The following is a 14,795-nucleotide window of genomic DNA, read 5'->3' on the forward strand; positions in this document are numbered from 1 at the left end:
TTGTGGGATTACCGGTTACCGGATGTTAACCGCCTCTGACGCCTCTCGAGCTTGCTGTGTTTTCAAGTTTTGTATACTTGTTTGCCCGGTGTTCAAGGGTCTCACTCCCCACTTTCTTGGGTTTGGGCTAGGCCCACAAAGTGTTTATGTAAAGAAGGCCCAATTACAGCCCAAACAAGTGATTGGGCCACCACTTTATGAGCCTGTGCTTTGGTGTAAATAGTGATAATAAATTAATGGCAAATACTCCATGCACCATATCAATTCCAACATGCACTTTATTCAAAATGACAAAAATACTTCTCCAAAATGATAAAAATAACCTTAAATAAAATGAGGGTGTAAATAAAAATTACTTTTGAAACCTTTTATCCGAAAATATTCCAGATATAAATATCTGGAACACATTTTTGAATTATGAAAATTTTTTGTTATGGATTTTTTTGTCCGAAATATATATTTTTATTTTTTAATTATATTTACTATTTCGGATTTTTAAATCCAAAATAAGGGTAATTTTGAAAATTTAGAAAAATGACAGGGTGTAGGTTAGAATTGAAATGGTGCAGGAAGAAATTGTCTAAATTAATCGTACAAATTTTGATTACGAGGACCATAGTCAGCATGAAAATTCAATGGCTTTTCTCGAAGGTTTTATGGTGTGGATTGGATTTTCATAAAGAACTCTGTATACGAGCTTAATTAAGATACTATCAGTTTTCATGAAAATATTACAATGAAGACACTCTTCATTCAATGTGTTTTATGGAAATATGACTCTTCAAATGAACTACAATAGTACATTTATATTTGAAATAATAATAATAATAATGGAAAATTATATTCACTTGTAGCCATAATAAATGATCTTCGTATCTCCTTTAATTTTAAAATATACTTTAAAATTGTATTTCGAATTTTTACAATTTAAAATAGAAATTTGTATTCCAAAAAATTAACATCTAAAATCGATATTTTTTTGAAAGTAGGAATGTATTTGCATTCTGAATTATACAAGTAATTTTCTGGATAGAAATGAATTTTGAATTGTATAATTCAAAATAATGTCGACACTGGAACGAAGAAGAGGATAGATAATGCAGGAATGTAAGCTTAATTTTTAGTTTCTTTAAGAATAAATCTGCTAAAAATATAGAAGTACAGAAAGAAGCTATTAGCGTGCAAGAAAAAAACGTCTTATGTTACCAAAAACAAAATGGTTCATGTCATTATCCTTCAAATCAGGTATCTGCTTAGTTTAAAAATGATTTTCCAAAATCTTTCCAAAAAAATCTCTATCAACATTTTCTATAAATATAAGACGTATTTCATCTTAATAAGCACTTAAACATATTATATTATAATATAGATATTATGAATATATTATTTTATGAATATATATTATGTTTATGAATATATTGTTTTATTAATATATATTAATACAAATATTATTTACAACCATTTAATTTTAAAATAGTTTATTTTTATGATATTTTTAATAAATGACACTCACATAATAAAATCATATTTATTTGAATAAAACTTTATTAAAAAGTAAATGATTTAGTTATAATTATTTTTTCAAATTGTCTTAATTCACACAAAAAATAATGTAAATTGGTGTCGATCTCTTATGAAATGTGAAAACTATTGGGTAAAATAAGTTTTTTTTTTTAAAAGTAGTCGAATTTGATTTTGTATTTTTGTAAATAGACAAATCGTATATAAAGAGTACAAATCAATTTGAAAGAAATCGTAGTTTACATTCACAATTTTTTAAATTTTTAAAAAAATCATATTTGGTTAATACGAGTTCTATAAATTTTATGGATAGATTATTACTAAAAAATTTGTATTTGAGAAGTACGATTTTAATTAACATATAATTATGTTGAAATCGTATATGTGAATTTTTTTTTCGCAATAATATTGTATAACTAAATTTGTACTTCCTATATACAACTTCAATTATATTAATTATACTGAATTCGTATTTATCATATACAATTTAAATTTAATTTTTTATTTATTTTGGAAAAAGGAAACTTATCGTTTTTAAATAATAAAATAATTTTAAAAATATTTAATTATGTTAATTTATTAAAAATATATAAAAATTAATAATAGTGATAAACTCCTAAATATGAAACGATAAAAAAATTGAAAACCTTAATAAAAAAAACCTAAAAGTGAGAACGATAAATATAATCCTTTCATGTTTACATAAATAATCAAATTAGACTACTTTTAAAAGGATTAAAAACCATTAAAATAGCCATCACAACACCACTAACACAAACCATTAATAAAAAAAATTGCAAAACCAAAAATCACAACACATAATAATTTTAAAACAAACATTCACTCCCCTCCCCTGTATTACTAATAAACTAGCATTGCTAATTTTTTTAAAAAAATATTTATACTTTATTACAATTTTGTATGCAAATATAATAATACATCAATAAATTTAATCATATATTTTATAGATATTTCTTTATATTTTATTTTTCGTGTTCTATGATTTGCTTGAGCATGATTTAGTTATGTTGATTTGGATGAATGTTTGAACAATGTTAAACTAGGATTTAACTTAATCATATTATTTGTAGGGGAGGTTTGGAGAACCGATTTTTCAATGGTGATTACTATCACCAGATTCTCTTGGCCACCTTTTTTTTTTTTTCATTTTTTACATTTAAAAAAAAATTAAGTTGAAATTTGATTTTATTTTTCATAATTGAAGTTATCTTTCAGGAACTAAATTCTCAGTACTAAACAATATTAATGGATTCTTCTCTCCTCTTTATTTTTTTTTTCATTTTTTAAGAGAATAAAAAAATATGCTGGAATTTTTCTTTCAGAGAATCGAATCCTCATAGATTTTCCTGAATAAGACGAGAAACTGTTTCACATTGACAATTAGGCTTTCAAAAACCAATTTTTCAACATAAACGATAAATAAATTTAATTTTGAAAATTAAAATAGGAATGAATTTATTTGGATAAAGTGTTTTAAAATAAATTTATTTTGGAAAAAAAATCGTTCTCCTGCTGTGCTGTAGCTTCTTTTTTATTCATTTGAATATAAAAAAAATAAAAAAATAAAATAAAATAAAATAAAAAATATTATAAAGAAGATATTGTCATCATATAAAATAGTTATATAGTTGTAATAATATTAAATTAAGAATTGTAATAATATATAAATAAGATAAGACGGAAAAGTCGAAAACCAAGAAAACCTTCCCCACAAAAGCCAAAGTAAGAATCAAACTTTTCATTACCATGATTCAATGTGAATAATAGTATGCTTGTTAATATCAGGTTCAATCCCCACCGTTTATTTACAAGGTAATTCACCGTTGGAGCAGCACCAACACTTCACATCACACGGCATTCAGAAACAGCAAAGCTAATACAACTCCTTCAAGTTCACGATCGCGCCACGTGTCCGTATCTTAAACCTTTCTTCTCATCTGGACCCAGGCACCGTACACAGCCACAATACAACTTAACAACCTCGACCCGGCACGACGGCCAATCAAATCCTTCCACGGCGCATCGGCGAACTTTCCTCTCCGATCACCGGCGGTTAGGGTTCCGACGAGCATCCGTCACAGTCTTGAAAGCTCAAACGTCGCTGCCACAGAATCCGCCAGCTCAGGGCCTCGTCCACCATTAATGAACAGCTTTCATTTTCACAGCATTTAAAGTTTTTTTTTCCAACTCCTTTATACGATGTCGTCTGTACGAAGGAGAAAGGCCCCTGTGAATCCTGTACGAAACGAGGAAGAAAAGGAGAAGGAGAAAAAGGTAAAGGCGAGGAGTATCAAAGGCGAAAAGATAAGGAGATGGTCGTGCATGGATAGTTGTTGTTGGTTCGTTGGACTGATATGTTCAATTTGGTGGTTCTTACTATTTCTCTACAATGCAATGCCGGCGTCATTCCCTCAGTACGTGGCGGAGGCGATTACGGGGCCGTTGCCGGATCCTCCCGGTGTGAAACTGAGGAAGGAGGGGTTGATGGTGAAGCACCCGGTGGTTTTTGTGCCGGGGATTGTCACCGGCGGGTTGGAACTCTGGGAGGGTCGTCAGTGTGCGGATGGTTTGTTCAGGAAGAGATTGTGGGGTGGCACGTTTGGTGAATTGTATAAAAGGTACATTTTCTTTTTCTTTTTCTGGTGTATTAGGATTTGAATGTGTTTTAGTGACGTCTTGTGTGAATTATTTATATACAATTGGAAAAGCTGCTTGAAAATGTTGTATTACTTGATTGGGAAGTAAGCAAGTGGTGTTTTAGAGTAGTGGATAAATTTGCGTTTGGTGAATGAGTTCAGTTAAATACTTTCTGTTGGCATTACTTGGAGGGGAGTAAGTTGAGTTGGAATGCCATGTTTCTTGATTACTGGATCCTGAAAAGTGCCAAATTGCTAATGTCTCTTTTTGGGTGATACGTTTTTCACTCAGAAGTATGTACTGGAAAGTAATTGACAATATTCTCTCCGATGCACCTTTTCTTGTAATCTTCTGTCAAAGTTTACTGATTTTTGTTAAGATAGGAAATTGATGGGCGTAAATAGTAGCATTACAATCTGCAGTAACCTATGGGTTTGTATTCTGTAGTTTTCCTTTATATTTTTTTTTTCATAACATGTGAATCATTTGGTAGAGGGAATGGTTTTGCTGCTGTCCTTGGTATCATTAATTATAAGGCAGAATTCTTACACACACAAGTTCATTTTGGACCCGAAGTGCTGAACCCTTTTTACTGGCACTTATTGAATTCCGGTTGTTTGGCAGAGTTTTGGGAGTTCGATTCAAATGTTTAATGATTATAGTCCTTCCAACATTTGTCTTGCTATGCATTTATCTGCCTTTTTTTTATCGGCAAGTATATTTATTTCAAGTCTTTGTTCTATGGATGTTTACAAATTCAAATAGAATTTATCTATAATGGCATATGATTTTTATTTCAACCTTCTGCAGACCGTTATGCTGGGTTGAACACATGTCACTAGATAATGAAACAGGACTAGACCGTCCAGGCATTAGAGTTAGGCCAGTGTCTGGACTTGTAGCTGCTGATTATTTTGCACCTGGTTATTTTGTTTGGGCTGTTCTAATTGCTAATTTAGCTCGCATTGGGTATGAGGAGAAAAGCATGTATATGGCTGCTTATGATTGGAGAATCTCATTTCAGAATACAGAGGTAGTCCTCTGTTACTTACAGAGAATCATATCATGATTCTCTGCCAGCCTTTATTTTGTTGTCTGGTTCAATTATGATGGTTAACCCTCAGGTAAACTTTCCTTTTTTTCCTGCTTCATTTGACCAGGTCAGGGATCGATCTTTGAGCAGGATAAAAAGTAATATAGAGCTCATGGTGGCTACGAATGGTGGTAATAAGGTGGTTGTTATTCCACATTCAATGGGTGTTTTGTACTTTTTGCATTTTATGAAATGGGTTGAGGCACCAGCACCAATGGGTGGAGGCGGTGGATCAGATTGGTGTGCCAAACATATTAAAGCTGTGATGAATATTGGGGGACCTTTTCTTGGTGTTCCAAAATCTGTTGCGGGACTTTTCTCGATAGAAGCCAGGGATATTGCTGTTGCCAGGTTCTTATTTTACCACTACTTTTCTCTCTGTATTGAAACCCAAAGTTTCTATGTCTCTTGACAAGTAGGTTTTGGATTGTGTTTAACAAATATGTAGAATATATATCAGTAGAAAGTGATTGTGTAATTTCTGTTCCTTTTGAATGAATAATAACTCACTATTTGATTGCTGTATTTCTGCTGTCACCCCTTGAAAGCTCAAGTTTTAATCAATATTTTTAATAAGTCAACCATCTGTGAATTTTATGCAAACTTCTTTTCTCCTCCAAAAGCTATTTTTTAAAGCTGTTGATCTGTTTGTAAGATTTCCAAAATTGTTTCTTTGAGATATATAGGGATTTTCTCAAGCTTTGTTTGGGCAAAATTTTTTCAATTGATGGTATTGTTATGTAATGAATCGTGTTAGCTGTGAAATATAGATGAAGTCCTTATTCATAACTCGCTAAACCTTGTACAGGACTTTCGCACCGGGCTTTTTGGAGAAGGATGTTTTTGGTCTTCAAACTTTACAACATCTAATGCGGATGACTCGAACATGGGATTCAACCATGTCAATGATACCCAAAGGTGGGGATACTATATGGGGTAGCCTTGATTGGTCACCTGATGTGTCCTATAACTGCAGTGTGAAGAAACGCAAGAACAACGATACTAACAGTGCCTTTCAAAATGACAAAGAGAGTCTTGGGTTTATGAAAAATATAAATTACGGAAGACTCATATCGTTTGGGAAAGATATAGCCGAGTTACACTCCTCCAAGCTTGAGAGGTTGGATTTTAGGGTAATGTTCCCAGTATATATGAGTATTTTGTTTTATAATCTCTATCCTTCTTTTTAATGTTTGATAATGTTATTTACAGAATTGAAGTCAATCTTCCAAGGTAGATATACCTGATTTTGTCCTTTTGAATATGATAAAACACTTGGATACTTGGGGAACAACCTTAAAAGCTAGTTGTTAAAAGAGGAGAATCAAGTACTTAAATACTCCACTGAGCATCCCAGGCCAGTCAATGTAGGACTTAGGTACATCACAATACCCGAATTTCTATCATTACATTTCTTTTAAGAGCTGACGTCTTAATTGCTTACACTCTTAGGCCACTTTACTTCACTCAAGTTCCTTGTTGGTTAGAATCCTCAACTAGTCAAGATTTCTCTATAGGTAGTCATTTTTTTTGTCGGACAACCAAAATATGTTATCAATTGATAAACCTCCAAACACTTGGGAACTCATTCTAAAAAGCAAGCTGTTAAAAGGGGGAGACCAAAACATTTAAATACTGTACCGACTATCCCATACTACTCTATAACAGAATATCAAGAATTCAGATATTTAACTTAAGTTAGTTAAACAGCTGAGTTTCCAGTTTGTATATGAATATTCATGGTTATATAATTTTCTATCATTTATCAATTCTAATCTAAAATAATTGCTATGTATATGACCTTTTCATTTGCCCTCAAGTTAAAGTGTAAATTTCTCCTTTATCAATTGCATTTACAGATGGCAGTTCCTCTTTATCTGTCTCCCAAATCCCAACATTCTCCAACTGTGGATACTTAACCATGTGCAGTTAGCTTCAATTGTTTTTCTGAATGACATTCTTGAGTTTCATGTATTACTTGTTGAAATTGACAGGGTGCTCTCAAGGGTAGGAACCTTGCAAACACATCTAACTGTGATGTGTGGACAGAGTACCATGATATGGGTGTTGAAGGAATCAAAGCTGTTACAGATCACAAAGCTTACACAGCTGATTCAGTTTTGGATCTGCTTCATTTTGTTGCCCCCAAGATGATGAAGCGTGGAGATGCTCATTTTTCTTATGGGATTGCTGATGATTTGGATGATGAAAAATACAAACATTACAAATATTGGTCTAACCCCTTGGAAACAACGTGAGGTTCTTTACTTTGATTCTGTTTTCGTGGCTCAATCCTTATAAAATATGAAGTTCAACTGAGTGCTATTTAATTTTCCTTCATCCAAAACCTTTCTGATTTAATTTTATACAAAACAAATTCATCATTCTAGTTCAATTGGGTTCTTAGGGCTGGGGGTTAAAGAGTTCTGCTATTGCGTAGTACTTCACTACTGTGTAATTATTTTGTTACCTGGATTAGTGGAACTAATGGATTGTTGCTTTAACTATTACCAATAATTTCATATCATGCTATATTTGAAATATAATGTTTCTATTACTCCTGCCTGTGTTTTGTGTTATTTTTAATATTCTTTCCTGCTGCTACAGATTACCAAATGCCCCAGATATGGAGATTTACTCTATGTATGGAGTTGGAATCCCTACAGAAAGAGCATATGTTTACAAGTTAACTCCTCAATCTGAATGCCACATTCCATTTCAGATCGACACCTCAGCAAATGGTGGAAATGAGGACACATGTCTGAGGGATGGAGTTTACAGTTCTGATGGGGATGAAACTGTTCCTGTTTTGAGTGCTGGTTTCATGTGTGCAAAAGGTTGGCGAGGAATAACCCGCTTTAATCCATCAGGAATCCGTACATTCATAAGGGAGTATGATCATGCCCCTCCAGCTAATCTTCTAGAAGGTAGGGGAACCCAGAGTGGCGCTCATGTTGATATATTGGGTAACTTTGCATTGCTTGAAGATATTATACGAGTAGCAGCTGGAGCCTCTGGGGAGGACTTAGGTGGGGATAGAGTGCACTCCGACATTTTCAAATGGTCTGAAAAGATAATTTTGGATCTTTAGATTCACGTGGTAACTGGTAAGTTCACTCCCCGGCCTTGGTTGGTCTTGGCCCAAGCATAGTGTAACCACTTCAATTTTCTTGTCCTATTCTTAAGTGAAAGGTTAGGTAGTGTTAGAATCAGCGTAAATATTTTGATGCTTGTGATATTCACTCAGGATGTTGGTATTCCATCTCATAATTTTCATGTGGCTACATTACTAGTCCAAACTATGCTTTGGATCAATGTTTATAAAATGTACCGCAGATTTAACTGGTTGTGTTGTGGTTCAAATGGTTGAATTTGTGGTTGAACCACGATTGAACTGGAAACATTTCCAGTTCAACTGATTGGGTCAGTATTTTAAAATATTGCTCAAAACATTTTATGTTCTTTATACATTGATGGAACTTGACCACTTTATAGATATAAAATCTTTGGCTTTAGATTCACATAAAAGTGGAGTCAATATATTAGCTTCAACTACTAATATCTATTGGTCTAAGGTTCTATTTTCATAAACACTTACAGGATAACAAAATAAGAAGGTAAAATTACTCACAAAATGCAGTCTACTTTTGTACTTAACTTTCATAAAAGCTTTCTCATTTAACTTTTTCAAAAATTGATATCTTTAACCTGATTTTAGTTCATGGGAGAAGTTCTATATATTCTGTCTTATTTTGTTCTTTTATTAGTACTTAAGCAGAAATTTCCAAATAGGAAACAGTAAGTACTGGGTTTCCCCCCTGAAACAGGACTTGTCTTGATTTGCATTAGTTGCGAGTCCAATGTGACTTTCTGATAAGTAGAGTCTAAGATCAAAAAAATATTATGGTGTTTACACTTGTTTTCTGTGTTTACAGTTATCTAAGGAACCTTTTTCTGTTGCCATTTTTATGGCCAGATTCATCCTCACATCTATACTTCGGTACTCGATAGAATCCTATCTGCTTCAACTATTATGCTCTAAGACGGGGCTGGTGGTATGAGCACTGGAGTTGATATACCAGTGGCAGTGACAACTGCAGCTTGCTTACTGGGATTTTATCTATAGAATTTTGTCGGATTGGGAGAGTGTTGAATCTGTTTACAATCGCCATCTCCCCAAAAAAGTAGTACCAACCTCTTATTTAGGTACACTATTCATGCTTGACGAGAATTTTGTTTATTTCATTCATTGATTTGATGATTGTCAAGTAATAGTGTTATTCTGCTCCCGTTTTCAGTCTACTAATGTTTTGTACGCTGCACGGACTACTTTGTGTTGTCGGTAACAAAATTGAAAAGATTAACAGCCCGAGCCTAGGTGTACGGTATAACAGTGACGTAATAGTAGTAGCTACCAAGACTCGACTATCAAAAAAATATTTTAACAATATAATTAATTAAAGTAGTTAATTGATCAAAATAGTTCCAGTAAAATAATGACTGAATCTGAATATTTCTCCACTCACACAATAGATATCTTTTTTTTACCATTCTAATTAACATCTATTTCATGCTTCCAACCAATGTTTGAACTATTATATTTTATTTTTTTGACATTCTCATTAACATTTATTTCATATTTTCATCCAATGTTTGATCTATTTTTTTAAGTATTGCCACTTTTACTTTTAACTTTTAATAGATGAAGATTCACTATGATAGTCTTGAATTTAATCCACTCCCAGACATTTCTTAAAAGACCATAATTTATAAAATGAAATATTTTTAAATTAAAAACAAAATTCAATTGAAAAAAAAAATGTTCACTTGCAGTATGCCAAATTAAAAAAAAAACAATTATAGTTTATAACTTTCTCCCAATCTGCCTAATTTAAATTTTTTATTAAAAAAATCTCAATTATCCCAATCTTTGTAGATGCATCCAATTAAAATTTCTTTTATAGTGTGTTTGGATTGGGGGTGACACTGTAGTTGAGGACAGATGAGAGGGTTACACTGTAATTGAAGACGGATGAGAGGGTGTCATCCTGTTTGGATTAGGACAAAGATAAGGGTGAGGGAGCGGGGGGAAAGAAAGTTTAGTGAGTGAGTGATCTTCTGAAGCTTAAAGAGAAAAAATAGATGAGTGAAGAGAAAGTCATGTCATAGTATGTGAAATACCATTCTGTCCTCCCTTTTCTTCACTCTTTTGAAAGTAAATTGATTTTACATTGCACCAGTGCCATGCTCCACTACCATGCAGGACACCGCAGTTATTCCATTTCAGAGATTACTGACTTTGGCATAAGGAATCTCTTTGACCACCATGAACATGATGAATGCACTGTCTCAGAGTTGTTAGGTCTTAAATAATATTTTTCATTCACGACTTATATAAAATCATGGTTATGGGAAACACACACTGCATTTGAAACAAACATTTCATTTAAACAAACTTCTGCATTGCTTGAGTGGTCTTGGAGAGCTTCGTGAGTTAGTAGAGTGCAAATGCAGTGAGTTTCTTATTGCATTTTCGATCTTAGGTTAGCCATCGTGTGAGTTTTCTACTGATTGATTATATCATTGGAAATAGTTGATAATCGATTAGGTTGACTACATAATCGATTATGTGTTATTTTTTGGGAGCTTAATCGATTATGCTACAACATAATCGTTTATGTTTGTTTTGTAACTGAAGACATAGTCGTTTGTGCTTTTGAAACCTTTGACTAGTCAATTAGGTTGATTTTTTTAAGACATAGGGTAATTGATTATGTTGATACTTTTTTCCTGATTTTTCAATTTGTGTTTTGCGTCATTTTCGCTTTATTTTTTTTAATAAAACATGGATTGTTTTCATGTATAGTTTCTTTTTCCTCCCAATGGTGTTCTTGTTTTGCTCTTGTCCTGATATGTCTTTTTTTTTAAAAAATTATATTTTTGTTTATGTTTTAAATTTGTGGTTAATTTTATATTCTATTTGGATATTTTTGTTATAAATTTAATTTGTTTAATTTATTTTACTGTATTTGTTTATGTGAATAAGTTTGTAATTGACTTAGTTTAAGTTAAATGTGTTTTTAATTGAGATATTTTAGAAATTACTTCATATGTATTTCAATTTTAGATGTAAATATTTTATTTAAAATTTAATAATTATATTAATAAATTAATTATCCCTATGTTCTGTTAAGTTGTTTATGTAATTTATTATTGTATTTTTGGAAAAAATATGATGAAATATAAATTTTTATTTTGTTTGACATTATTTTAAATTACAGATCTGAAATATGTTTTTTAAAATTACTATTATTAATATAAATTAATTGTCTTATTAATCAAAATAAATTAAATACATTAGAAATCAAATTTATGTTATATTATTGATAATTGAATTCATAAATTAAATATATTTATTATTGAGAATTCTTTTGAATAAGTTTTGATACTGTTAATTAAAATCTATTTTAAATATACAGTAAAATTAACATAATTATTGTTTTTTTATTGATTAGTAAGAATTCATTTTAATATTAATATTAGTAAGACATTTAATTTTCTTTTCTTTTTAACATTTGTTTTTAGATTATTCCTTTATTTTTTAGATTATTTTTTTTTACATAAGTAATTTTTGTTACATTTTATTGTTTAGGAAAGAAAATATTTATTTTATTTAAAAATAATATTTTTGTATAGAATGGAAATATAAATTGCATTTTCCTCTTACCAGTAATGGGGATTCAAGATGTTTTTTATTATTTAAGGTACTTTAGTACAAAATATCATATGGTGGTGTATAAAAAAATGTTTCACGGGCCCCGATGTTATTACCAAAAGTGATGATTTTTATTGCAAATGCACCACGTTGTCAGAAGTAATAATGTGTTTCTAAGAACAGAATCCACAAGGAACGATTGAATATTCATGTAAAAGATTTGTCACAAAGTTGTTGTTTCAATTAGAAAAATAGGAAATGAGTTTCATCTTTCTCACTCTTTTGTATTTTGATTAGCATGGTAAATATTGTGCTCTTTGATTAATATTGATGTCCATATAAAAATCATTTATATCAATTCTTTGCTTATAAAATTCTTAAGGTGTTTCCTAAATATCGATTTCTCGCATATTTATAAGAACAACATAGCTTTATGATTAGACGTTGATAGCAATTAACATTTTAAGTCTATTCCTAACACTCAAATATGTTAAGTATTATTATTTAGGTCAAAGCCATAAAAATACTTTCCAATCAGATTTAAGATTATCAAGAATTAGAAGCAAAACAATAATATCAATAATCAATCAAGAACAAAAGATTATATTCAGATATCACCTCAATACATAAGAGAGTGAACATATTACTCCCAAATCCACAGGGTAGAGTTAGCCACACATCTTCTAACACTTTTTGTTCTTCCAATTGGGTTACAAGTCACCCAATGATGTTTTCCTCTCAATCTTGCCCACTAGGGTTGTGCCTAAAGCCTCCTATTTAACCTAATTTTCTTGGGCTTAAGTGACTTCTCGCTTTGGCGCTAATGGGCTTGCTTGGGCGAATAAAACGTAAAAAGGCCAAACGTTATTGGCGTTATCTCGCTCAAGTAAGATTCTACTCGCTTGAGCGAGATCTACTTGTGGCATCTTGGCTTTTTACAAATTTGGATAACTTTGGTGAGTGTTTATGCATTCCAACTTTCTTTTTTTAGCTTTGTATATTTTCCTTTTACCCAATTATCTCTATTATTGATGGAAGAAGGCCAAGCTCATGCCCAAGTTCAGGCCCAACTACTAGGTCCATGGCAAGGAAGATACAAGAAGACTGAGACTCTGCTATTGATGGCAGAGAAACATTTCTATACATGTTCAAAAATGCCATAAACCTAGTGTAGAATTGTAGAGTAGAATTTAATTTCTTGTCAAAAGTATAATAGGAATTTTACCTGTATTTTTTCTTAATTGTAATTAGGGTTGGATTTAGGCATCTAAAAACCAACCTAGGGTTAAATTAGGGTTTTTAGAAAACTCCTAATTAACCTAGGTCGGTCATTTAGACCTAAATGAGTCACATGGAGCACACCTTGTCATGCTTGCCTTGTGAACTCATTTTAGGCGCCTAATTCAAACATTTTCCATTTGAATTTTCCCACCAATTCTATTGTACAATGGTCGGACCTCTAAGCTATATAAAAGGGGTTCTTGGTTCTTGAATTTTAGAGATTAATGAATGAGTGAATTGCTGCCAAGATTGCATGCTTTCTTACTCTTTTGTCTTGTCTCTCTAGGATAAACACCTTAATCTTTTTTTCACCTTCTCCAAGTGATATGACCCAACCAATCACTCTCCCTACCTATCATGCACCTTCAAGGAAACCATAACTTCATTGGAACCATCCTTGTTCGCCACTTCCATTAAGCTTCCACAATTCACCACAAAAATTCAAACGGAATGAAGGCAATGTTATCAATTCTTCCATAGAATCCTGAAATTAACACAAATTTGGGAATAAATCGTTCTTATTCAAATTAAAATCATAAAATATGTAAAAAGGTATAAATTCATAAATTAGGGGTTATTTTATACTTATTTTAGCAATTAATACTCATACCTGCCTATATTTTAATATGAAATATTACTGAAATTTGGCACTTATCATTCTTCCCAACTTAGAATCTTGTTTGTCCTCAAGCAAAGTAAATGAATATATTTGAATTTAAATATCAAAACAGCTTAATTCACTAAACAAAAGATTAAATTATAAACTTATGATGCTTCCAAATTCAAATATAGAAAAAATAGATACAATCAACTTCTAGGATCAAATCAAAACAATAAAATGACAATTCATTAAGGAATTTATTCTCATATGTTCACAAGTAAGTGTTTCTCTCTATTTTCACTTAATCATAACAAATCACAGTGGCTTTTCATTTCATCTTCCTATCACAAATATATTAGAAACATGAATCTTGAGGTCTTTTCCAAGGTTATAATAAGGTTGGGCTTCCAAAAAGGTATTGATTTTCCAGATAACAAAATGCATGCACATGTTAACGAAGAAGAACACACCTACAATCCAATTATAACACATATGTGTTATGTAATCACCATTTTCTTTTGACTTCACACTTTTCCTCATTTGCTTCCTACTATTCATGATTTTCAAGATGATTTTTTTTCCTTTTTTTTTCATCAATAGGAATAAATTCTTCCTATTTTCCACTTTTTTTGAACTTCCAACTTTTAAAACCAATCATTCACTTTTCTATATTTATTGCATCTATGTTCTCCTTCCTTAAACATGTCAAAGGGTAGGAAAATATATCATTAAAGGTTTAGGGTGCAATAATAACAAATATTTTTGGCTCAAAAGGGATATATATATATATATATATAATGAATTCTAATAAGATAAATGTTGACTATTTGGCCCTGGGTTCCTAATTAACACAAATGCCTCAATCATCTTGATGCTCTTTTATGATGTAACAAAAAATTAAAAATTAAGCAACCACAACTGTCAAT

At 31.5% G+C, this 14,795-nt stretch overlaps 1 protein-coding gene across 5 annotated transcripts; it reads left to right on the plus strand.

The window, feature by feature from the left end:
- The first annotated feature begins 3,237 nt into the window (after positions 1–3,237).
- LOC137807190 (phospholipid:diacylglycerol acyltransferase 1) lies at positions 3,238–9,544 on the plus strand. 5 transcript variants are annotated; one of them, XR_016519716.1, is made up of 8 exons: positions 3,365–4,160; positions 4,990–5,212; positions 5,340–5,623; positions 6,081–6,405; positions 6,485–6,650; positions 7,267–7,526; positions 7,880–8,379; positions 9,208–9,544. XR_016519716.1 is itself a non-coding variant. In XM_068607682.2 (7 exons), exons 1-6 carry the CDS (start codon positions 3,742–3,744, stop codon positions 8,361–8,363), a joined length of 1,995 nt encoding a protein of 664 aa, XP_068463783.1. In that variant the 5' UTR covers positions 3,365–3,741; the 3' UTR covers positions 8,364–8,379; positions 9,208–9,544. The 5 variants fall into 5 exon arrangements, 2 of the variants coding, with proteins under 2 accessions (XP_068463784.1, XP_068463783.1); XR_016519715.1 differs by having other exon boundaries at positions 6,081–6,392; XR_016519714.1 differs by lacking the exon at positions 6,485–6,650 and having other exon boundaries at positions 6,081–6,392.
- The last annotated feature ends 5,251 nt before the right edge of the window (positions 9,545–14,795 follow it).

The sequence above is a fragment of the Phaseolus vulgaris genome, chromosome 3 (genome assembly GCF_051622355.1).
Source record: "Phaseolus vulgaris cultivar YP4 chromosome 3, ASM5162235v1, whole genome shotgun sequence".
NCBI lineage: Eukaryota > Viridiplantae > Streptophyta > Magnoliopsida > Fabales > Fabaceae > Phaseolus > Phaseolus vulgaris.